Source organism: Passer domesticus, chromosome 12 (genome assembly GCF_036417665.1).
Source record: "Passer domesticus isolate bPasDom1 chromosome 12, bPasDom1.hap1, whole genome shotgun sequence".
Lineage (NCBI taxonomy): Eukaryota > Metazoa > Chordata > Aves > Passeriformes > Passeridae > Passer > Passer domesticus.
Genome location: NC_087485.1, coordinates 134,478 through 158,231, shown reverse-complemented (window position 1 = coordinate 158,231; position 23,754 = coordinate 134,478). Strand labels below are relative to the sequence as shown.

General features: G+C 42.5%; 1 protein-coding gene across 3 annotated transcripts in view; it reads left to right on the top strand.

The window, feature by feature from the left end:
• The first annotated feature begins 258 nt into the window (after nt 1–258).
• The window catches only part of PHLPP2 (PH domain and leucine rich repeat protein phosphatase 2), a 31,641-nt gene continuing 8,145 nt past the window's right edge, over nt 259–23,754 (top strand). For all 3 annotated transcript variants that reach the window (XM_064386186.1, XM_064386187.1, XM_064386188.1), the window contains exons 1-15: nt 259–514; nt 728–972; nt 5,348–5,481; nt 9,560–9,750; nt 10,175–10,300; nt 11,393–11,547; nt 15,482–15,628; nt 17,108–17,338; nt 18,069–18,271; nt 18,773–18,833; nt 19,355–19,450; nt 20,741–20,896; nt 21,533–21,733; nt 22,224–22,386; nt 23,617–23,747. In XM_064386186.1, the coding sequence (XP_064242256.1) occupies nt 383–514; nt 728–972; nt 5,348–5,481; nt 9,560–9,750; nt 10,175–10,300; nt 11,393–11,547; nt 15,482–15,628; nt 17,108–17,338; nt 18,069–18,271; nt 18,773–18,833; nt 19,355–19,450; nt 20,741–20,896; nt 21,533–21,733; nt 22,224–22,386; nt 23,617–23,747 (2,372 nt within the window). In that variant the 5' untranslated portion in view covers nt 259–382. The remainder of the gene's footprint in view (nt 515–727; nt 973–5,347; nt 5,482–9,559; nt 9,751–10,174; nt 10,301–11,392; nt 11,548–15,481; nt 15,629–17,107; nt 17,339–18,068; nt 18,272–18,772; nt 18,834–19,354; nt 19,451–20,740; nt 20,897–21,532; nt 21,734–22,223; nt 22,387–23,616; nt 23,748–23,754) is intronic.

The following is a 23,754-nucleotide window of genomic DNA, read 5'->3' as shown; positions in this document are numbered from 1 at the left end:
TGACATCATTAGCAGCAGCCACTAGTTAAGAGTGGCAGAGCTTAGGTGCTGGGCCTGCAAGGCAGCAGGAGCCCGGTGCTGTTGGGCTGCTGAGCAGCGTGCCTCCAGCTGCGGGGCGCTGCTGTGACAGACGCTGGGGCTGTGCGAAGGGCGGGCGGTGGCAGGTGCGTTTGCAGCCTTCACGTCAGGTTTGCCCTTTCCCCGCCCGGCTGGCGAGCGGCTCGCACTCGGCAGCTCTCGCTGGTGGAAGGCGCGGACACAGGCAGGCACGGAGCTCGGGGCTCCCGCCGCTGCCGCCGCCGCCCGGGGCGGGGCCTGGGCCGGACGGCCCGCGCGCTTCCGGGGCGGGGCCGCGGCGGCCGGGGTGTCGGTGCGGCCGGCGATGGGGGAGGCCGCGCCGGGTGCCGCGCTGGGGCCCAGGGAGGCGCAGGAGCCCGAGGAGGACGAGGCGGCGGCGCCGGGCGGCGCACGAGGGCGCCGGGCCGGATCCCGCGGCGGAATCCGGGTGCTGAAGGTGAGGAGGGGACCGAGGCCTCCGCCGCTCCGGGCGACTCGGTGGGGTCGGGGGGAGTCGGCTGCGGGACGCCGCGGACACTCGCCCGCCGCGACCTTGGTCTTTCCCCTGCCCGTGGCTGCTGCCTGTGCGGAACGGGCCGCGGTGGGGCCGGGTCGCAGCGCGGGCGCGGCCTCGGGCGCTGCTGACGCTGGCGTCTGGGCTGCCTTGCAGAGGAACGCCAAGCGCCCCGGCAGCAGGAGCTGCCAGAGCAGGAGTCGGGTCGGTTCCCGTGAGAGGACCTGGCTGAAAGGGGACGTCGGACGAGGCTGCGTGTATGTTTATGGAAGAGACTCAGCAGCTGCGGCTCCTTCGGACTTGCGCCTAGTCCTCTGCACAGTGGACACCCAAGCCTCGGAGATCTGTGACGGAGAAGGGAGAAAAACCCTCTTTTTGCAGCTTCATGGAGACCTGGTCAGGTGAGGGCCGAGAAAGGATAAACCTGACTGAGAAATGTTTTGTGTAGGTTTGCGATGCTCTTGTTCACCGTGTCCCTATGCCTATTGGCAGGGCAGGTTGGGAACAGGCAGAGGTAGTTGCTGGCAGTCAGGTACAGCCTTGAGTCAGACACTCCATAAAAATTAGATAGTGGCAAAATAGAGAGGTTACACACCTCGTAGTTATGTGTTTTAACAGGAAGGGTTTGACTGTTGCTCCAGCCAGAAATATGCCCTCATTTTCTGAGTAGAGACACCTGTTCATATATTCCTTTGTTATGTTCTGTGTTACGGGGATTTTAGCATCTGGACAACCTGATCTATTTAAGAGGCTGTAAACAGTTACTTTGAGTCAGCAAAATGAGGTGCTTTCACAATTATGTCATTTAATATTTACATGTGAGTAAATTTTTTTGCTGAGAAGAGTTGCCAGCTAATTAAAGGCAGACAGAAATTGTAGCAAGGGTTTTGCACTGGATTAGCAAATTGGCAGCAAATTGCTGCCAGCCTTTTGGAAGCAAGTACTAAGCTGTAAATTATTACTTCACACTCCTTTTACCTTTTGGTATGTCTAGGTCTTGGCCAAGATTTGTCATAAATTTTGTAAAGAGTTCTTGGTTATGATGTGTCTATTCCTTGTAATTCTCAGAGGGTGTTTGTCACAGAAGAGATCCTTGAAATACTTCCCGCTGGAGTTGTTCTTGGTAGGGAATGAGTGTTACCAGTATTGCTTCAGGAACACCTGTGTTAGTAGCAGGAAGCAGGCCTGAGTGGTATCTACTTGGACGTCCACAGGAAGATGACAGAATGCTCAAGATTATCTTCATGACCTGTTGAGATAATTCCTTCCTCGAACAAACTTTATTAATTACTTTAATAACATGTTCACTATAGAAATTACTTTGTTAAATATCCGATCAAATCTTACCATAACTACCTGCGTCTCCCAGACAGCTTCTGAATTCTTTGCCCTTTTAATATCAGCAGGCGACTTTCTTTCCACAACATGGCAGATGTTGGTTTGGCAACCGACTTGGAAGACTGAAAGATGTATGGAAGAATAGCAGAAGCACTTTTATGTATTCAGTCTAAATATTCAGCAATGTCCTTGTGATCATTCTGTTTCCTTTTCAATTCTGTGAATTCAAGTCAGTTTCTGTAAGAACTTTTTCTTCTCCACAATGCACCTCAAGGATCTTTAGCTTTCTCCTAGCCAGAATCTTTCCTTATGCTTGTATCCCTTCATATCCAGAAATTATATCTTCCTGCAGAGGGAAGGGTTAAACAAGAATTGCACGGATACCTTCTTTCCTCTGGATACCACTCACAACAAAAATTTAAGCTTCCAAGGTTTGAAAACGTGACCCATACTTATGGATAGCTACAGTTGCAACAGGAATGAAACTGAAGCAGAAGAATAGGAGTCTAGGGGTAGTCAAGGGAAACTTGGGCAACGTAGTTGGAGAGCCAGTCAAATCTCTCATATTCGTGGATTCTGTGCTGAAGGGTATACAGTATGTCAGGTGTACTGTATTGGAAGTCAGCATTGTTCAGTGCAATCTGTTATTTATTAATTTCAGTTTCTAATAGCTTGTCTGTTACAGGAGACAGATACACAGGTTTGTCACTTTGAAGATTACCTCATAAAGCTCTTTTGAAAGCGTGATGTTTGTTCACTGATATATGTTTCTATAGCAAAAAATAATAAGTGATAAGATAAACATTAGCTACATATTTGTAGATGTGCTTGGCTCTGAGCAGTAAATCTTGACAGAAGGTCCTAAAAAGGGCTGAGATCCTTAATTTGAACTTAAGAAATCTCTGCAAAGAAAGAAAAATTGATGGCATTTCACTCTTTTGAACCAGTCTTGTCCCGTGTCCGTCTTACAAAACAGGCAAAGAAACAGCATTTAATAAGTCAGCTTTTCATGCTTATTGTGCAGGAATTCCATCTTAGCTGACATCAACTTATTCGTGAATAGGAGCTCCAACAGACAAGTTCTGAAGAGAGAGGAAAGGGGTTATACAGCCTTCTGGCTAGTAAGTAGATGCATTTCTGTGTAAAACAAAAGCATGGAACAGACTTGCCCTAAACAGGCTTGGTGAGCATTGAGCAGTAAGAACTAGTTTTCTGGGTCAGCTCATATCAACTAGATTGCCTTTTCAGGCAATAAACTTTGTTTGAGAGTAATCCTTCTTCTGATCCAGAGGTCCTGTATATGAAGTGAGAGTTGCAATGTATCTGATGGAATACCTGAATCATTTTACTTCTTGAGATGTGTCTTGGTGACTCCAAAGGAAGCCTGGGTGACTAGGTACTTGTAAATGGTGCATGTTTTATAAAATCAGTCCTGCCTTAATTATTTGATAATATTTGTAAAGCTGTCAGTAATAGTGGAAATAATTAAAATAATAATTTAAAACAATCAGAAATGTTCTTATTCTTAAGAAGAGATGAGAAGAAGTGGAAAGGTTTGGTACATACAGTGATGAAATCTTTCCATTAAGACACACAGTATAAATAATGTATGCAAGTCAACAAAGTTTAGTGGAAAATGGATCCTACCTAGCAAATTGATGCTTCAAAATTTTGAGCTTAGTTGCCAAAGGTATTAGTCATTCATTGCAGTGAGATGTTGGGCTGGACTCTGAGCAGCCTGTTCAAGTCGAAGATGTCCCTGTCCATGGTGGGATGGTTGGAGTAGAAGACCTTTAAAGGCCCTTCCTACCGAAAACGCCTGAGGTTCTGTGTTCTGATGTCACGGAGAGAAAAGCAATGCACAAACCAGTTAAAACTCATTGGCTAATATCTTACAGACTGGAAACTGTTATTCAATGTAAGCATCTTGTTTTGGTTGAGGAGCTGTTTGAAGGAAGAAATGTAAATTTACATTGTTCAGTTTGCTCTGTTACTAACCTGTGGCTAAAAGGTAAGAGTTCAGTAGGGCATGAATGGAGAGAGTGATGGGTACTGAGAAGTCAGTGCAGCTGATTGCTCTATATGGTTTAGCATGCAGTATTCCCTGGAAAACACTACTTTTCAGTATCGCTAGGTTGATTTATGTAAAAAACAAGTGTCCTAAATACTGCAAAGGAGAGGAAGAAGGTTATAAATTGCCAAAAGATGCAGTTCAGGAGGACTTGTGCATTGGAGGGATATGAGTCTAGAGCAGGTTTGATCCAAGAACAGAAAAGTGTTTGAGTTAAACCAATGTGTATGTGCGGTTTTGTGAAGTCAGTGCATGGATACAGGGAAAAATCATGCTAGTGCTTACAGAGTAGGGATAAACTAAAAAAAAAAATTGATGGTAAAAATCCTTCTGAATAAAAGTAGACCCGCTCTACTACAAGAATAGTTTTAAAAGTACCTTGCACCTTATATTGAAGAGGAAGTTTGAAATGTTTAGTGACATGGTTTGTAAAGTCCTGTTTAGAGAAGAAGAGACTGTTGAGATCCAGTGACTGTAATCTGAAGCTAGGCACTTTTAGATTAAAAATGGGGATTTTTAATGTTGGATAATGAGTACACCATTGGAACAATATATTTTAACTCCTACCTAACATTTTCAGTGCTTAATCTTTTACACTATTTTTTTCCTAAAATAAAACTTGTAATTTAGCAAGAAACTGTTGTTTTTATTGAAGAAAATCACAATACAGCGTCTCTGGAAAAAGTGAGAAGAGAGGATCAGAAAACATGTTTTCCATTCTGAATATACTAAATCTGATGTTTCACAAGAACTTTCTCTTATTGCTGTTAATTCAAGCTAGCCACTGAGTTCTTCCTTTGTTCTGCCATAGCTCTAAAACATCCTTTTAAATATACTGGTTGAGTTAACTTGCCAAAGCATAAGAATCTAGCCACTGATGTGAGCTGAACAGAGCAGGAAATTTGTCTTCTATTTGTTTTGGGTTTTTTTAGTGATTCTTCATGAGGATTCTTCAAGTGCTTTGCTCTAAGCTGCATTTGGAATAAAAATTTAGCAGTTCTTTTATGTTTTTGAGGCATTATATGTAGGGTTTTTAACTACTTGGCATCTGTCTTTTTGGTACTTCTAGTTTTGTGTCTTGTCATGGATTCCTCCTGGTGCTCCTTAAATCATGAAATAGAAATACTCACCGTGAATTGTGTGGATTATGCCAATTGCTGTTTCTCTTATGCAATGTAATTCATAAGTGCTACAGTTCTTAAGTGCTGCTTGTCAAGCAGGGAGCAGAGACACAAGAATCTGTGCTTGCCAGACCTTTTCAGAGGAGCAGAACAGACGGTGTGTCAGTATTCCTCACGCTTTAGCTGTACTGCGACTTGTTTAATCTGTTTTGCATTCTCAAACTTCTGTCTTGTATGTTTTGACAGGAGGCTGGAACCCACAGAAAAACCCCTTCAGATTGTGTATGACTACTTGGCTGGGCTGGGTTTTGATGATCCTCTCAGAATACAGGAAGAGGCAGCAAACTCTGATCTCAGCTGTATGATTCGCTTTTACAGTGGTAAGAAATGTGTGTGCACACTGTCACTGTTCCTGCAGGTGTAACTATGAGCTGGAACTCGGCTAAAGCCTGAGTCATCAGCCTGTTGGGTTTATAGAGGGCTACAGCAAGCACCAGTAAGCATTTCTTAAAGTAAAACATTTTAGAGATTAATAGAAAAAAAATTACACTTCTGTGGTTTTTTTTTGATCCTGTCCATGACTTGAGAAAAGACAGGTCCACAGGAGGGCACAGGATTGCTCTGTTGTCTTTAGATTCAAATATTGCAACTGATTACTTAGAGCTACCACTGGGAGTTCTGTTTAGATGTGCATGAAGATTGTATTTACAAAATGTTTGTGGATATGGGCAAGGAAGCTCCTGGTCAAATACCTCCACAGCCTTTTAATAGTGAAGAGTGAAGGTGCCAGCTGGTTAATAATAACACAGGCTGCCCTCAGAACCCTAGGGCACTGGATTGCAGAAGCAAGACTTTGGAGTGTGGCCTGTTGAATTGATTTGGTCAGGAGACAGTATACAGGAGCCACAGATAACAGGCATAGGCCTGTGGGCATGTGGTACTAGCAGTCAGAAGGGGAATTCACTGAAGTTAACAGGAAATATAAAAGAAATGAGGGTGAAGAAAGATAATAAAGAAATTATTTCCTTACTTATAAGTACTTAAAAAAATACAGTGTATTTTTTTGCATTTCAGAAAAAAAAAATCAAGATGCTTTTAATGGAAAATTGTTCTTGCATTATGGATCTGGGCAGCCAGGCTAAGCTGTTAGCCATCTTTTGGTTACTCAGTGTCAAAAAAATGCATTTATAAGCAATCAGCTTCTTCACCCTGCTATCTGAGACAAACCTCTTCTGTTTGGGAGCTGTAAGAACAGGCAGAACAGTGTAGATACCGTATACACCATATATATGCAAACATATATATGCAAAACACTAAGTGTAACAGATGGAAAGAAGTCTGACATATGTAGTCTAAATTAATGGAGCAAGGAAGAGGGAGTCAGAAGTTACTTCAGCTGGAAGGAGTAGAGGCATCAAGGATAGGACTATGGAGAACTTCTGAGGAAAAAATGAAAGCTTGGATATGTCAAGCAGGAACTGCCAAGGATTCACAAACAGCAACTCAACTTCATGGAACCAAGTAGATAGAAAATGTAATTGAGTAGTTTCAGTCAGCATCAGTGGCTGGTCTGCTTAGAAGAAAGCGATGAAGGAGGAAGTATAAGGGTTGAAGGGTGTTCAGGAGCCTTGTTTTAAGGAAGTGCAAGCAAATGCCGACAAAGGGATTCTCAAAGGTAGGGGAGGAATTAGAGGGAATGCTATGGAGGATGATACAATAATTTTGCAGTGTCTGCAGCTGAGAACATAAGGGAGCAAGTAATAGATTTTACACAGAAAAACTTTACTTAAACCAGTCTGTGATGCCACGATTCTGAGTTGGAAGGAACCTTAAAGATTGTCCAGTTCCACCCTCCTGTCATGGGCAGGGACACTTTCCATTAGACCAGGTTTCTTCAAGCCCCACCCAGACTGGCCTTGGACAGTTCCAGAGATGGAGCAGCCACAGCTTCTCTGGCCAACCTGTGCTAGGGCCTCCCCATCAAACATTTCTTCCTTATGTCCAGTGTAAATTTGCCCTTGTTCAGTTTAGAAACATGGCCCATTGCTCTGCCACTATAGGCCTTCATAAAATGTCTCTCTATGCCTTTCTTATAAGCTGCCTTTATATGTAGAAAAGCTGCAAGAAGGCCTTCCCAGAGCCTTCTCTTCTCCGGACTGCACAACTCCAGCTCTCTCAGCCTGTCTCCATAGGAGAGGTGTTCCAGCCACCTGCCTGTGTCCACGGCTGCCCCGTGACCCACTCTAGGATAGGTGTCATGGTTTTGGAGCAGAGAGGGACACTGGAGGATTGGTGCAGCTGTGTAGGAATGCTTGGAACAGTGCTGCTGTCGCAGTTAGTAGTAGGATACCACTTTTAGTCTCATAATAATGTTTTCTTAAAAGTCTGGGGCTTTGATTTCAGCTTGGTGAAATCAAAGCATTTTTTTCTGTGGATTCTTACAGTTTCTCACTAGTAAAGGACATCTTATGTGAAACTTCATGTGTGTGAAACAAATTTGTTGTTGTAAATAAACAACTACATGTTTCAGCTAAATTTAGCCAGATATGGACATCAGGACAGCACTTTAGATTTGGCTAGCTGAAGATTCTACTAACTGAGAAACAATGTTACAGCTTGAGTCAGTAGTTAACTGTTTACTCCTGATAAATGTTTGGAGTGTGGTTTTCTTATTCAAGCTTGCTGTGTGATCCATGTGACCTGCTTACTCCACATAGCATCAGTTTGAACATCCAGCCCAGCACCCCAGGAGTGTGCCACGAGCAGCTGGACCTTAGTGCCAATCAGCTCTGAAGCAGCTCAAACCCCTTCATATGCTACCAGTATCTCTTTCAGTTAGAGTATTGTGGGCTCCAAATCCTCTGTAACCCCAACTCCAGAAGCTGAATGGTTTGACCTTGAGTCCAGTACAGCAGCAATTGGCAGCAGTGTGACTCCAGTCCAGTCTGAGTAGTTGCAGTGGCTTGTCACAGGGTTGGAGTAGCCACAAACAGTTGTTTCTCCCTAAACAGGACCTAGGCCACAGTTGTGGTGCCTAGCAATAGGGAACCACACTGGTTTCAACATCCCAAGGATATTAAAAATTCCCAAATGCTGTTGTAATTAACTTGGAGGAGAAAAGGAAAATGTGGGAAGTGTCCACTCCCTAGGAGGGCTGTCTGCGGAGAAAAGGCAAATAGCGTCATTATCGATATTTTCCACTAAATGGCACCAGAGCACAAAGGTAGGGGCCATGCTGAGCACACAGATGACATTACAAAATGCAACACCATAACCCTAACCCAGCCTTTACAGCAGATAAGGTGTTACATTTTGTTGCACTTGAGAACAAATGCAACAAAATGGAGCAAACCAATCAATATTGTAACCAGCCACTGTTAAACCAATACAGCAAATGCTTATAGCAAATCTGTTTTTACACGCTCTGGTCAGATGTGTCTCTGCCCTTGGTGCACCAGGGCTGGCACCTAAAAGGACTGTTGTGGTTTAACCTCAGCTACCCAATCAGCACCTGCTCACTCACACACTGCTTCCCCCATGGGATGGGAAGGAGAATGGGAAAAAGGTGATACCTGAAAACAGTTTGATAATTGAAATAAAGTAAAATAATAATAATAATTGTAATGAAAAGGGAAATAAAAAAGAGAAATAAAACACAAGTGATGCACAATACACTGCTCATCACACTGGTGCCCTTTCTCTAGCAGTGCTCAGCCCTCCTGTCCCAGTTCCTTAAGTTTGTATACTGCATCATGTTCTATGGTGTGAAATATCCCCTGTGCTAGTTTGGATCACCTGGTCCAACCATGGTCCCTTGCAGTTTCTTGTGCACCTGCTTGCTGCAGAGAATCAGACACTGTAAAGTCCTTGACGTGGGTGAGCGTTGCTGAACCAACCAAAACAGCAGGTTTTTTTGTGTTATCAACATTATTCTCACACTGAAGCCAAAACACAGCCTTGTACCATCTGCCAGGAAGAAAATGAATTCTATCTCAGGCAAAACCAGGACAGTCATCTTCAGGGACAGAATTTCCTTTGTAGTTGATTTTCCAGGTCTTCCTTTAAAGTCCAGTAGAAGCCACTTATTTAATGATTTCAGTGACTTTAGCTGACTCAACGAGAGTTTAAAATTGTTTTTCTGTTGCATTTGAATGAAGGATATTTGGCAAGCATGTGGATTTGCTAAGGTCTGTAACTACCTGAGGATTAAAAACACGCTGCATGGCAACCATTCTAACATTGTTCTGGGAGGCACAAATGGTGCTGCTCAGCTGCTGTTCCTGTGCTGACTGAGGATGTTGCTTGTCCTCTGCAGAGGTTTGTTTTTTTTTAAAGTGCAGTTTCTCTGCTTGTTCTTTACAACAGCCGGTTTTGCATGTTAGAGCCGTGTCATTTGTACTCACAGATGAGAATGAAGAACATATGGACAGTAAATGCCAATGTCCCCTTTTTCTTCAGAAAAGCCATGTCAGGTGGAACAGCTGGATCGCATCCTGCTCTCTGGAGTCTATAATGTACGCAAAGGAAAGACCCAGCTGCACAAGTGGGCAGAGCGCTCAGTCACTCTCTGTGGTACGTGCCTCATTGTGTCCTCAGTGAAGGACAGCCATGCAGGGAAGATGCACATCTTGCCTCTCGTTGGAGGGAAGGTAAGGCCTTTTTTTTGGTTAGTTCCCTGTAACCTGAGAGGGAAGAAAAAATATAGCAGTGGTGGAAATTGCCCACAAGAGATTAATGGAGGCTTTTTTAACAGATTACTGCATTAATGTGCCAAACATCTTTCTACTTGATTTGCTTAGGTAGTAGTCTGAAGGCTAATAAAATGAACACTAGTTCAGCTTTCACAGCAGTAGCCAATGTGCACGGTCACTCTGGAAATTACTACTTCTTGTATCCATTTCAGCAGAAAGATGTTAAGCAGGATTTACTTCTCTGTTTTTCTCCAGTGACAGCAACTATATTTTCGGCAAAATGCAATGTTACTGGTGGCCAGTAATACTTCACCCTAGACTTCAGGTCAGTTGCAGTTTCTGGTGCTTAGGCAGACTGTTGTTGTCAATTCTCCCTCTGCAGGTGGAAGAGATGAAACGTCGGCAGTACACCCTTGCTTTCACATCTGCTGGAGCACAAGCTCAGACATACCATGTTTCCTTTGAAACGCTGGCAGAGTGCCAGCGGTGGCACCGGCAGGCATCCACGGTGAGCCCCTGGGGACAGTGTGGTTTGGATGGTATGTGCAGGGTACGCCACGGGAAGGCTGTTATGATGCAAGCTTGATCTGCAGTCAGAGACGAAGCTAGGATGCTGGAGACAGCACCCAGGACATTTTCCGGCTTTATTTCCTTCATGCTCTGGGCTACAGAGATTTTTCTCTTAGCCTTCTCTTTTTCTCTACCTGTGCAACATTGTCGAGCAATAGTTCTGTGCTGTTTTAACCTCTGCTGCACCTACAAGACTAACTGAATCACAGGTCCCTAGAGCAAACCACAGGGACTGACTGGCTTTACAGCTGTAGAAACCTACAGATTGCATTTGTTGCCATACTTGAATGTATCTGAAGTATGACCTGGACATACACAGGGCTGCCCTGAGGTTTGAGATACAGAGACATTGTAGGTCAGCAAGGATATTATGAAATACAAAATGAGTTCAGGATAAAGCAGGTCATAAAATGTCAAATTAAGCACTAAAGACTTCAAAACAAAACATACTTTATGAAAGGACATGAGATTTGCAAAGACTTCATGAAACGCTGCCAAACCATAATTTATGAAGCCTTTTTCTAAAAAGTTATGTTTCAAATTTTATACTCTCAACAAACTAATAAAAAAAAGAAGTACCTAAAAGTACAGAAGAAGCAGCTATGCTAGTTAGAGGTTCTGTAAACCTCAAAGAACTGAACTGGAAAATCAACTGCTTCCTGTTGCTTCTTGCACCTTTGGAAGGCACTTGAGATTATGCTTTCTCAATAGTTTTCTGAAAGATCTGTTTTCCTCTATTACACTGGCTCTCTTATAGCCTAGCCTTTAGGCAGTGTGCCCAGTCCACATACAGAGCAGGGCTTTGTATGAATCCTGGCTGGTGTCCAGCTGTGCATCCTTGTCAGGGATGTAGCAAAGGTCATAGGCTTGTACTTCACGGACTCCCATTTCCTGTATGGACTCTACCTGGTAGGTACAAGGAGTTCTTTCATGTTCTTGCAAATTGTTTATTACCTGTATTCTTTGGCCTTCCATTAGACTTCCAGAGCAAATTTGTTGCACAGCTGCAGCTTTTTTTCTTTCTTTTCAGATTGTGTCTATGCGATTTAGCATGGTTGATCTTTCATGCTACAGCCTTGAGGAAGTACCAGAGCACCTCTTCTACAGTCAAGATATCACCTACCTCAACTTACGCCACAATTTTATGAGAACAAGTGGAGCAGGGAGTCTTGACTCTCTTTGCAGGTCTGCAAAGAATCATTTTTCTCCAACATTTGGAGTCCTTGACATGTGGATACAGGAATGAAGTATTGCCTGTTCTCTTGGGGATGGTAAAAAAATTGATCTTTAGGAAGCTCTAACAAGTGACGGGGTTGGAAGCAGAGCTGGGCAGCACAAGCAGGAATAAATTTCCAACAAGTTATAGTATTCATGAGCTCCCTTCCACAGATTCTGTGCTAACTCTGATTTGAGATAAGCCTTGTGGGGTGACATGCCATTTGTATGGACAAGATGCAGTAGTAATATTAGGCTGCTTGCTAAGCAGAGAACATCTTGGGGTATAAAATAAAAGGCAAGGAAAAGCATAGTGCTGCTGTTGTGAATAAGTGTTTGTAGGAAGAAATTTAGGTCTGAAAAACCCTGTTTTGGCGAGTTCTTAATGTGTATTTGGAATTGGCAGAGGGCCTGTGAGACTCCAGCTTTGCTTTGGAAACTTGTGATGATCTGCTTTTAAGAGAGTAGCAGTTGTGTGATGGTATGGAAGCATGATGTAGTCATCTTAGGTAAGTGAAGGAGTCTTACAAAAATATTTTAAAATTAATTTCCCAAAATCATAAAAATCTAGAGGGAGATTAGTCTGTTGATATGTATACCAACCATGCTAAATAGAATTCAAGGAGTTGCTCTATGAATTTTGAAAGCTGTTGGGAAGCTTACAATGGCTCTGTTTGGAACACATTTCCCTAAGGAAAATGTATTTGGAGAAACTTTGCAAAACTGCTTTTTGGGGGTTTTTTTGTTTGTTTTGGCTTGTTGTTGTAGTTTTGAGGTTTGGTTGTTTTTGTCATTTTGGTTTGTTGGAGGGTATTTTGCAAGGTGGGATGGGGTTGAGGAAGGCTGTATTTTTGTTTTCTTTGTCTCTAGGGGCCTGCTACTGTACTATTTCATTTTTCTTCCTCTAGGGTAATGAGATGCCCAGGTATCTATAAGAACATACAATGAAAGAAAATTGCTCACTTTTTGGAATTCTTTGCAGTTTCCTTGTGAGCCAGAGTCTAGTTCTGGTTTTCCAAACTTGTTTAAAAGTTTTCTAATGCTGAATTGTAATGGATTCTGTTACTGGAGAAGCTGCTTAAAATAATTTAAGATTTTGCTTTCTACTTGTCTCTTCAAATACGTTGTGTGATTTCTGAGCACATCAGAACTTTATTTTCTAAAATGGAGTATCCTTGGTTCACAGGATCAGCAAAGGGGCTTGAAATTTCTTTTGACCTTGCATGTAGTCAACAAGAAATCTGACATGTCAGAAACTCAACTCTTCCTGGCAGTGACTATGTCTGATGAAGCTGAAATCCACAAACAAACAAAAGCCATAAAAGAAGTTCTCACTTCACACAATCTTGAATAAACAGATAGCATTAGGTTGCCCACATAAGGCTGCTCATTGCCTTTTGAAAAGATTTTCTGTCTGAGGTTTTTAGGATGCTTCTAAGATTACAGCATCGCAAGAAGACCCTTGCTCACTTGCAGTAGGTGCTCTCAGTGCATTGAGACTATCAATTCCCAACAGCAGAATTTTTCTCAATAATCAGATCTCTTCCTCTGAGCAACTTTCAAGCTCTAGGAGTCTAACTACCTATAATAGTGGAGCAAAAATAATTGGCTAAAGGGAAAATGTTAAGCAAAGGGTATTAAATAGGCCTACCTGCTTAGTTACATCTCCTAGCTTATTTTTTATGTATTGTAGTGCCTTTCAAGCACCTCACTTACCTGAAAAACACTGAGATCTGGTCTTCATTGGTATGTGTGTGTGCACGTGCATGTATACATCTGCATGTCTCTTGTCAGCATTCTAGCTAGTTGATACAGATTTGTGCTGGTGTGCTTTGTTGGCAGAACAGGGTGTGTTAAACTTGGAATATTTCAGGGCAGCACCAGTTTGGGCTGCTAAACAGAGGATGATCATTCCATGGAAGATTCACTGCTGTGTTTCCATACTTCCTTGTTGTCTCAGTATGCCCTGTGAGAGCACAAACCATAACCTGAGGAGCCACAACGATTTTGGAATCTTTATCCCCTCTAATACCTGGTTCATATACACAGCTTGAATGAGAGTTACATTTCCATTCCACTCCACTCCTAGATCACTTCTTGAGCTTACTGAGGCAAAGAAGAAGGAACAGAAGGAGAACTCAAAAGACTTTTGAGTATTGTCCTTCCCACTCAGTATGGAAGTCTGCTTGAAGAATCTCAGACCCAGCTGCGTCATATACCAGTTTCCCTTCAGCTTTTGGAAACCGTAATGCCCCTCATATTTTTGCAGAGGGATGAATTCTAAACATTAATTGTGCTGTTGTGTTTGATGCTGTGTCTCTCAGAGCAGCTTCTCACCACATTGTTAGAGAGGGAGAAACACTGCTTGGCACTAAGAACAGGTGTAGCAAAAGCTATTTCAGAGCTCCTGAGAAAGCAGTTTTATTAAAGCATTTGCTGATTTCAAACCCTGAGAGCCACAACCTGTCCTAAATTCTTAAAGCTGAGCCAGCTAGTGAGATTGTTCAAATCTTAAGGTTCATCCTCATTCTTTCCTTCTTTTCCAATACTGTGGTGGAGTTCTGTGTGCAAGTTTCTAATTTTTGTATCATTGTTAGATCCTTGCATTATCCTTCCTTTGAGGCAGGCTTTTACCAACATAGCATCTTTTTCTCTTTGGCTTTCAGTTGCAGTAAAAGGGAGTCTGTGGCTGCAGCAAACAAAATCCCTGTGCCCTTATTCAAATTATGAGGTGCTCAATGCAAACAACTCATGTCCAAGTTTCAGCTATGCTCCCTCTTTCAAAAGAACAGCACCCCCCAAGGTTATAAAGCAAAATGGAGAAATATACATAGTTCCTACACAGATCATTACAAGTATTTTGAATCGAAAAAAGGTCACTATAAAGAAGAAAACAACTCCAAAACCTTTCAGTCCTATATTTCAAGACATCTTAAGCAAGAAGTAATATTCTCCCTCAAGCTAATTAACCTTGTTTTGTTACCGATATTATTACGTTTGCTTCAAAATAAGAGCTACTTGCCAAGAGCTACATGCCTGGGAAAAGTCAGGTAGGAGAGGCAGATTAATAATTGCATGTTTCCAGGAAGTAGTTCTCTAGTACATGAAATTTGCAGTTATCTCATTGAAGTGAGATATTAATTTCCCCACTGAATTAATTTTTGGTGGTTCCAGTTTGGGATGAAGAGGATTTACTCGGGGAACAATACTTTTGCTTCTTGTAGAAGGAGGCAGGAACTCTTGGGGGAGAACCCTGCTGGATGTTACCCCAGCCACACTAAGTTCCTTCTCCGTCTTTGGACCTAGCATAGTGATTGAAGGAGCTAGAAATAGGTAACCATTTCCCAAGCACCGGTGGGGCTGTGTGCACCTGGGGCAGTGCTTGTGATGCAGTCTGCTGAGAACTGTAGTTGTGCCATCTTGTTCAAGGACTTATGGGTGCAGGTTTTGGGTTTTCCCAGCATGAAGCAAGTGCTTTCTTAGTTTTCCCTTTTACAGCTTGGCTTGGCTTTCTGTTTTATTCTCAGTCCTAGGAATGTTTTCAGCTCCTCTTTTTCCTAGCTACATAATTGTAGACTCTTACTGTGGTTAATTATTTTAAGGTAAATTTTTTTAACTGAGCATTTTAGTCACCTTAATCTTAGTAGCAGTCACTAGGACAAAGCTTGTTGGTGTAGAAAGTTGTTATCAGTTCCTGCAGTAAACCTATGGTGTTTGATCATTTTCAGCATGACAGTTGAGAAGAATATCAATGACTTAAACCCAAATTTATGCAAAAACTCCTGTAATGAGTTAGCTGACTGTATCACCAGTGTACAAAGACTTAAGAATTCTTTATTACTGGTTTGTGTATTTTTGCTTTAAACATGTAGGTTTCTGAATTAACTAGTCTTCTTGCTAATAGGTTTTCTCAGTTGAAGAGTCTGAACTTGTCTCATAATAGACTGGGAGAGTTTCCTGTATCACTGTGTGAGATCTCTACTCTGACAGAGCTTAATATTTCCTGTAATGGACTTCATTACTTGCCAAGTCAGATTGGCAAACTGTTGAAGTGAGTATGTTATTTAAATCTGTGATCATAAATATCCTTGGTGCCTCAGCTGAGCACTACTGATGTGCAGATACTGTTTCTGAAAGTGTGGAAAAAAAAAAACCAACAACAGGGCAGCCTGTTTTGCCCATGAAGGCTGAATGATTAAGTTGACTTCAGCAGAAGGTCAACAGCTAAGATGTGCAATCCCTTAATCACTACTAGGAAAACATCACAACTGCTAGTGCAGAAAAGATTAGGAAACTTGATGCAGGTGAAGCACTGAAGGCAATTGCATTGTTTCTCAAATAAGTCTGTGTGCATTCTTCTGCAGCTTCAGAGTTGTCTGACTTTCTGCATTTATTATTTGAATTTAATATTTTCAGTACTGATGCAATTTCTATTGAAGTTTTAATTTATTGTAGAAAACTTTTCTGTGGTAACTTTCACAGGGGTCTAGTGATTTTTGTCAGCACTGGTATTTGTTTATGCTCTACAGAATTGGCTGCTTTTGTGTTAGGGGATTTTAACATTAAAATGCTTGAGCAATCCCCTCTGAAAATTTTGTCTTAAAGTGTTTGCTGGAGCCTTGTCTATTTTCCTCAGTAGCTGCCCCAAATGCATAAGAGCTTAAGCTTAGGTAAATTTAATTGCAAGACTGTTAGTACACTTAGATAAACATCAATAGATGTTTATCTAAATGTTCATATAGATAAACATCAATATGAAACTGTTTATTTATTGTGGCCTGCTTTTCCTCCAACTTGTATCATTAAAAAAGGAGTGTCTGCAGCCACATTGGATGTGAGCAAGTAATTTCCAGAATGATCTTTTAGCCATATGCAAACTGTGAGGAAAAAGTTATATGTCGGCTTACACTTCCTGGAGGTTTACAGTTTATTTATGGGTCCAGTTATCTTGATGACTCCTTGAGCCCTTATTCATAAGAGCTTTTTATGGCCTCAGATTTCATTTCTACCACCACTAAACACAAAAAGGTCTCTGTTGGAACATAATCATAATAAGGGAATTTTATATTTGGGATCTGAGTCTCAAAAGCCATACAACCTTTGAAACAATTCATCATACAACAGAAAGCTACCTTATTCTTTTCCGAGTGTGTTTTGGAATGGACAACTAGAGTGTAAAATCTTCTACTAGGGCATTAGTGTGATAGGAGGTATGATTAAACTGTGCCATTTGTAGAAAATCAAGTAATTAAGTAAATATCTTTCATTTACAACGTATGTTACAACTGGTTTGTATTTTGCTTGTGTTAACGTACAATCTTTGGCACAACTGGAATTTCCAAGGCTATTACATGTGTGATAAAAGTACTTCAGTAACTTTACGTGTATAAGAATAAAATTAGCTGTTAGGTACCTTTAAAATAACCACATTGAGACCAGCTAACTATATGAGAAAATTCACTGAAAATACGAAATGTGATGTTCACTACTCTTTGCAGAATTATTTTCTTTCTCTTTTTCACTTTTGCAGTCTCCAGACCTTCTGGCTTGATGGCAATTTCCTCACATCCTTACCAGAAGAGATGGGAAACCTGCAGCAGCTCAGCTGTCTTGGGCTTTCATTCAATAACTTCTGTGAACTGCCAGCAATTTGTGAAAAACTTGCCACCTTAGACAAACTAGCCCTGGCAGGGAACTTGCTAGAGACCCTGGACCTGACAGTGTTGAACCGTATGGGTCACATCAAAAGTGTGGACCTGAGGTAAGGGGTGAAACTGGCAGGTGTCTATAAAACAGATTGGTACTTTCCATTTACAGCAGAGGATCTGTGCAACTTCTGGTACGTTTTGCAATAAACTAGGTTCAGTTTTTTCTCTTACTGATTCTTTAGCTTTTATGGAGTTCTGTTTCTGAGGGTGTGCAGAATCCACTTGGAAAAGCAGCCTTAATTGAGCAGTGCCAGATGCTGAATGTGACCCAGCCCTCTAGTTTCCTCCTATGATTTGCTGTTACCTTAAGCTTTGGTAGCTCAAGATACTAAAATCTTGGTCTCTTCTTTCTTTCTTTGCCTCACTGCCCTAGAGATGTTATCCTGATTCTCCAGGCTGCCAACTGCAGATCTCTCAGAAAGGGACAAAGATATTTTTGTGTGTGGCAAGGCAGTCTAGTATCTGTTCTTAGATAGCTTCCTCTGCCCATGCAGAGTAGCTGCCCCTTGACCCAGTTTCTGTTTTCTAGACTGGATCTTTTTTCAGAATCTCTTAAGAATTTGGGAATCATTAAAATGATTATGTGTAGCAGTGTAGACAAAGGAAATGTTTTTGTTTGTATTTACTGCCTGAAATTCACCATTGGTTGTCGCACATTTCATTCACTGTGCTCACCTTTGGTGTTGGCCTTCACCAGAATTCTTCCTTTCCTCTTCTTTCTTCTCTCTTACCAATGTCCAGTGTTCAGTTTTCTGACTTTTTAACTCATCTCTGAGTGTTTAGGCTGAACAACCTGAAGAGAGCAGCAGCTGACACTCTGGAGGAGAACAAATCTGTGGCTTACATGGATTTACGAGACAATCAGATGACAGATCTGGATCTGAGCTCCTTGGTCAGCCTGGAGCAGCTGCACTGCGAGCGAAATAAGCTGAGAGAGCTGACACTGAGCGGCTTTTCCCTTCGGGCCCTGTATGCCAACAGCAACTGTATGTCTCTTTGTCTTCTTCACCTGCCTTTTCCCTTTAAGCCCTGGGAGCAAAGGAAAACAGCCTTTTGCCCTCTCTTATGCATTAAAAAAATACTTATGTTGATGTTATTGTGGTGAAACCATATGCGATGGGTCCTCTGAGGTTAGCTCCTATGGATCACATGTGCATGGGTGTACACAGGCTGTGTAACAGTGTGGAGGTTGTGGTGTTATATCCTGGGAATTCATGTTCCATTGAGATGTGTTTGGCAGCCCACAAAGTAAAGTACCGTTCTCTCTTGTTCTGGTGCTCCACATGGATGGAAAAATGGATAGTGAGACACTGTAGTGTGTCATATGGCAGATGTATGAAGTGTGAACTCTGTGGTGGGAAGTATCAGTGGGAACCTTGAGTCTCTATAGAGAAAGATTGTGAGTCTCATTTGATCTCTGATTTGCATCTCTGTGCTGTTTTCTCTCTGAAGCTCTGCAATCATACTTACTTGCTTTACTTCATCAGGTCTGACAGCTGTCAATATTTATCCGGTTCCTGATCTACTGACATGTCTAGAACTCTCTCAGTAAGTGATAACACACAACAGAATTTAAAGCAAGTATCTGGACATCTTGAGTGCAATTAAACACAATAGGACTTCAAAGCCCAGCACTAAACAATGATGAAAGTGTCCCAGACCAGAAGCCCTTCTGAACCAGTATGACCTTTCCAGGTGACTTTGCTGTCCTTCAGCTGTAGGCTGTGATCAGGAAAAAAAAACAAAAGCCAAGCAGGGACCACTGAACTTGTGGCAGCTTACTCAACTGAATGGGGGGGATCCATGGATCAAATATTTAGAGTAGCTCCCAGTGATCTCTGCTGTTGGTTTCATTGCCTACATCTGCCCTTGGAGCAGCATTGTGAAACTTGTAAGATAGGATGCCCTGCCAAGTCATGAACCAGTTCAGTTTGCATTATCCATGACTAAGTCAGACACTTTTCATTATTGCCTGTTGCTTTTGGTTTGGCTGTCACTAAAATCATGCAGCATTCAGTCTTTTCCATATGGAGTGCTGTTTTCTAGCTTTTCCCACTTGCTTTTCTCAGCAATCAACTACAGTGTGTCCCAGACTGGGCCTGTGAAGCAAAGAAACTGGAAGTTTTGGATGTGAGCTACAACCTACTCTTGGAGCTTCCATCAAGGTCAGAAAACCTTTGTAAACAGAGCTGAGCTTTCTTCTACAATGGGCTGTCTGGGGAGAGAACAGCAGTGCTATTCTCATTGCTTAATTCCTTGTTGCGTTGAGATATTTACTGTCACTTACTTTGTCTATGCAGCATCAGAAATGGTCTGTATTCAAATGTTGGAAAGAACCAGTTTCTAGGTCAGCCTTTTGAACAGTAGGGGCTAGGTAATTCTATCCTGTGCTTTCAACTGCTACTGCAGCTATTTGCACCTGACATAGAACATGCTGCTGTGATTTATATGTGTTATCATACTGTCTGTGAACACAGGTCGTAGGTGAGACCCTAATACATTTTGCATCATGCCAGAGAAATTTCAATCTGTTACCTTTGACAGGGAGTTATCACAAAGGCACAATTCAGCTGATCTGAAATGCAGCTTTCACAGTGCACCATCAGCCAGCTCCTTTCTCCCTATTTCCCTTTCAGTTTCTGGAGAAATGCAGTGAATGAGAGCCAAGAACTAATACTATTTTGCAGTTATTTATCCCAGGAAGAAGCAAAGCATAAACATTCTCATCCTAATAAGGGTGTTTGGTGGGTGTGTGATTTGATGAATGACACAGTGCCTGGGGTAATTTGTACTAAAATTGAATGGAGAAGTAGTTAACAGAGAAGAAATGCAGAACATGGGTTGGAGAAGTTGAAGCAAGAGACATAGGAGGTGATCAGCAGTGACATTCCAGTAATTGTCACAGAAAAACTATATACATCAAGAGCAAGAAAAGGACATAACAAGGATGTGATAATGAGAACTTAGAAGAGAACTTTAGCCAATCCAATGGATTAAAGTGACCAAATTTTAATTATATTACGCAAAGAATAATTTGCTGCCTCAGAAATAATACAGGAGTGCTAAGCCACTAGTTAAAGCTTTGAATTTATGTCGGCACTGTGGAAGCACTCCTTTCTACCTACAAGTGACAACAGGCATTTAAAGCCCTCCTTTGTGACTTCTTTCTTTATCTGCCTGAGAGAATGCTGGGCACATGCACACCAACTTGAATCACAAGATACCGAACAGTAGTAGTGTAGAGGGAAATGTAGATGTGCATACAAGCAGAGAGACTTGAACCATCTTACCCTGTGTGTTGTTCTGCTATGTAATTGTTTACATTTTATGGATTGGTGTATTTTAATTTTTCCCTGGTGTACAAGCAAATTAAGTGGATTAAATACTACCTTTCTCACTCTGTGAATGTCAAGAGGAATGAACCAAGTTAAATAGAAAACCCTGTGTCTTTCTAGGATCCTCAGAAGCTTGAGTCTTCGGAAGTTGATGGTGGGGCACAATCGTCTGCAAAGCCTTCCACCTCTTCTAGAACACATTCCACTGGAGGTGCTGGACCTTCAGCACAATCTGTTGACTAAACTCCCAGAGACACTCTTTGTCAAAGCTCTGAAGTGAGTGTCAGTATCAAACATCTTTTGAAAGTGGCACCTGTGTGACTGTCCTTCAAGGTGCCATTTGCATAAGATATAACGAGGTGTACCCTTTATGAGGAGGTTATTCAGGTGCCATAAGGGAAGCCATCAAGCTGATTTGAAGGAATCAGTCCATGTTACTGTATAATTACAGGAAAACAGAAGCTGCCTGAAGAACTTTGTCTTTAAAAGTAGTCATAAGTTCAAGTGCAAAGAAAAGAAGCCAGTCAGATTCAGTTCATTTGAGAACAATAAGAGAGACCCTTTACAAATGAATAGTTTCTCCTAACTGTATCACAGAGGAGTTAGCCCTTCTTTAAAGAAGCCCTTCTTAAAGTAAAGTTTTATGTTGTCTGCTTCCATTATTACCCAGTATTACCCCTGGGCTTTTCAGTACTCACTGTTTACTGTAAAAATGCTGTGTGGATCCACAGAGCATATAGCTAGTAAGTCATTAGTAGACTCACAAATCTTAATGTGGGTAGGGATGTTACAGTATTGTCTGGCCTCCTGTCTGATATTGCTGTCTACACTGGCATTTGTACAGCTCCTTTTCCTTGTTAATGGAGTGGTTTGAATGATGTGAAGTCTGATTCTTGCACTTGCTGTGGTTAGCCTCAGGTACCTGAATGCATCTGCAAACAGCCTGGAGTCCTTGCCCTCCACATGTCCGGGGGAGGAGAGTTTGAGCATGCTGCAGCTGCTATACTTGACTAATAACAACCTCACAGATCAATGCATCCCTGTCTTGGTGGGACACCCAAACCTACGGATCCTGCATCTGGCAAACAACAACCTGCAGACTTTCCCTGCAAGGTAAGTCAGTAAGGCTGTTGGGCAAGACAATGCTTCCTGGGAGGAAGCTGCCACCTCCCCATGATTGTACATGAGTCAAAGTCAGAGTGAAATGCTCTCCCTCTGGCTTGAAGACAAAAACCTGATTTTTCTACACACTGGGGGAGGAGAAGTGTGTTAAGGGGATTGGCACAGGGTAGTGTTGGCTGTAGGTTTTCCTGTACTAGTTGAGGTGCCTTCCAGGGGGACCAAGGGATGTAACTTGTGTTGCACGTGTGTGGGGATGGGGTGATATTTCTTTGCAACTTCAGCACTAATGGTAAAGGGTCTGTCTGTTGTACAAATCCAAGCCAGGCATCTTACTAGAGCATCTCTTAGGACTTTGGGTCTCCCATCAGTAAATCAGAAAAGTAGCTCATAAAGGGCAGTGTCTATGGATACCTCATCTGCAACTTCAGAAAGTGACAAGTTCATGTCTGTAAGATACGGTATTTTTTTGTTTCCCTTTCAGCAAACTTAGTAAGCTGGAGCACTTGGAAGAACTGAATCTGAGTGGAAACAAACTGAAAACAATTCCTACAACGGTTGCAAACTGCAAGCTACTTCATACACTTATTGCACACTCTAATGAAATCAGCATTTTTCCAGAAATCCTGCATTTGCCCCGTATTCAGGTATTTGTATGGAGAAGATAAAGAGATATCTAGTTTGGGCTATAGAATGAGTAACTGCTAGGAGAGAGCAGGAGGTCCCAGCAAGACCAAGTGCAGGGTGCTGTATCTGGGTCAGGGCTGCCCCTGGTATTAATCCAGACTGGGGGATGAATGGTTGAGGGCAGCCCTGCTGAGAAGGGCTTGGGGATGCTGCTGGATGGGAGGCTGGACATGCCCCAGCCATATGTGCTGGCACCCAGAAAACCCCCCAGCCCACTCATCCTGGGCTCATCCCCAGTGCCATGGGCAGCAGGTAAGGAGGGGATTCAGAACCCCTGCCCCACTCAGATGAGATCCCACCTGGAGGGCTGCACCCAGCTCTTGAGTCCTCAGCACAAGAAGGACTTAGACCTGTTGGAGTGCATCCAGAGGAGTCCATAAAGATGATCAGAAGACTGGAGCACCTCTGCTGTGGCAATGGGCTGAGTGGTTTGGGGTTGTTCAGCTTGGAGAAGAAGAGGGTCTGGAGTGATCTTATTGCAACCTTGCATTACCTAAAGTGACTAAAATAGAGCTTGAGAGGGACTTTGGACAAAGGCACGGAGTGACAGCAGAAGGGGGAATGGCTTTAAAGTGAACGAGAGTTGGTGAAGGTTGGATATTAGGAAGAAACTCTTCCCTGTGAGGGCGGGGAGGCCCTGGCACAAGTTGCCCGGAGAAGCTGTGGCTGCTCCATCCCTGGAAGTTTCAAGGCCAGGTTGGACAGGTCTTGGAGCAACCTCTTGTAGTGGAAGATGTCCCTGCCCATGGCAGATGTGTTGAAAAAAATGAACTCTAAGGTCTCTTTGAGCACAGACCATTCTGTGGTTCTATGACTTTGCTTGATCAACCCAAGAAGAGGCCACAGAATATGCATTCTCCATCTCTCACCCTCTGAGTTGATAAAAGATCATCTCATTCACTTTTACCCCGTCTCTGACATTTCTGGTTTCTTGCATTTGAGACAGTGGGCAGCAGGTTTGCATATAGAGGCTTTCCTTTATCTTTGGTGTGACCTAGTCTTTCAGTATTGGAGTCATGGCTATTGCAGGTTGCTTAAAAATCTGACAAGTCAGATCCATTTCCATAACGTATGTGTGAGATACAATAAGTAGCAGGGTTGTATGACGTTTGTAAGGAGCACTGGAGTAACTGATGATACGACACAACAAAAGAGTATTTTCTTTGTCATGCTGTTTGTTGCTACCGCAGTTTGTGGATTTGAGCTGCAATGAGTTAACTGAAATCCTAATCCCTGAGGCACTGCCAGGTGCCTTGCAAGAGCTGGATCTGAGTGGAAACACAAACCTGGTGTTAGAACACAAGACACTGGATATCTTCAGGTGAGCC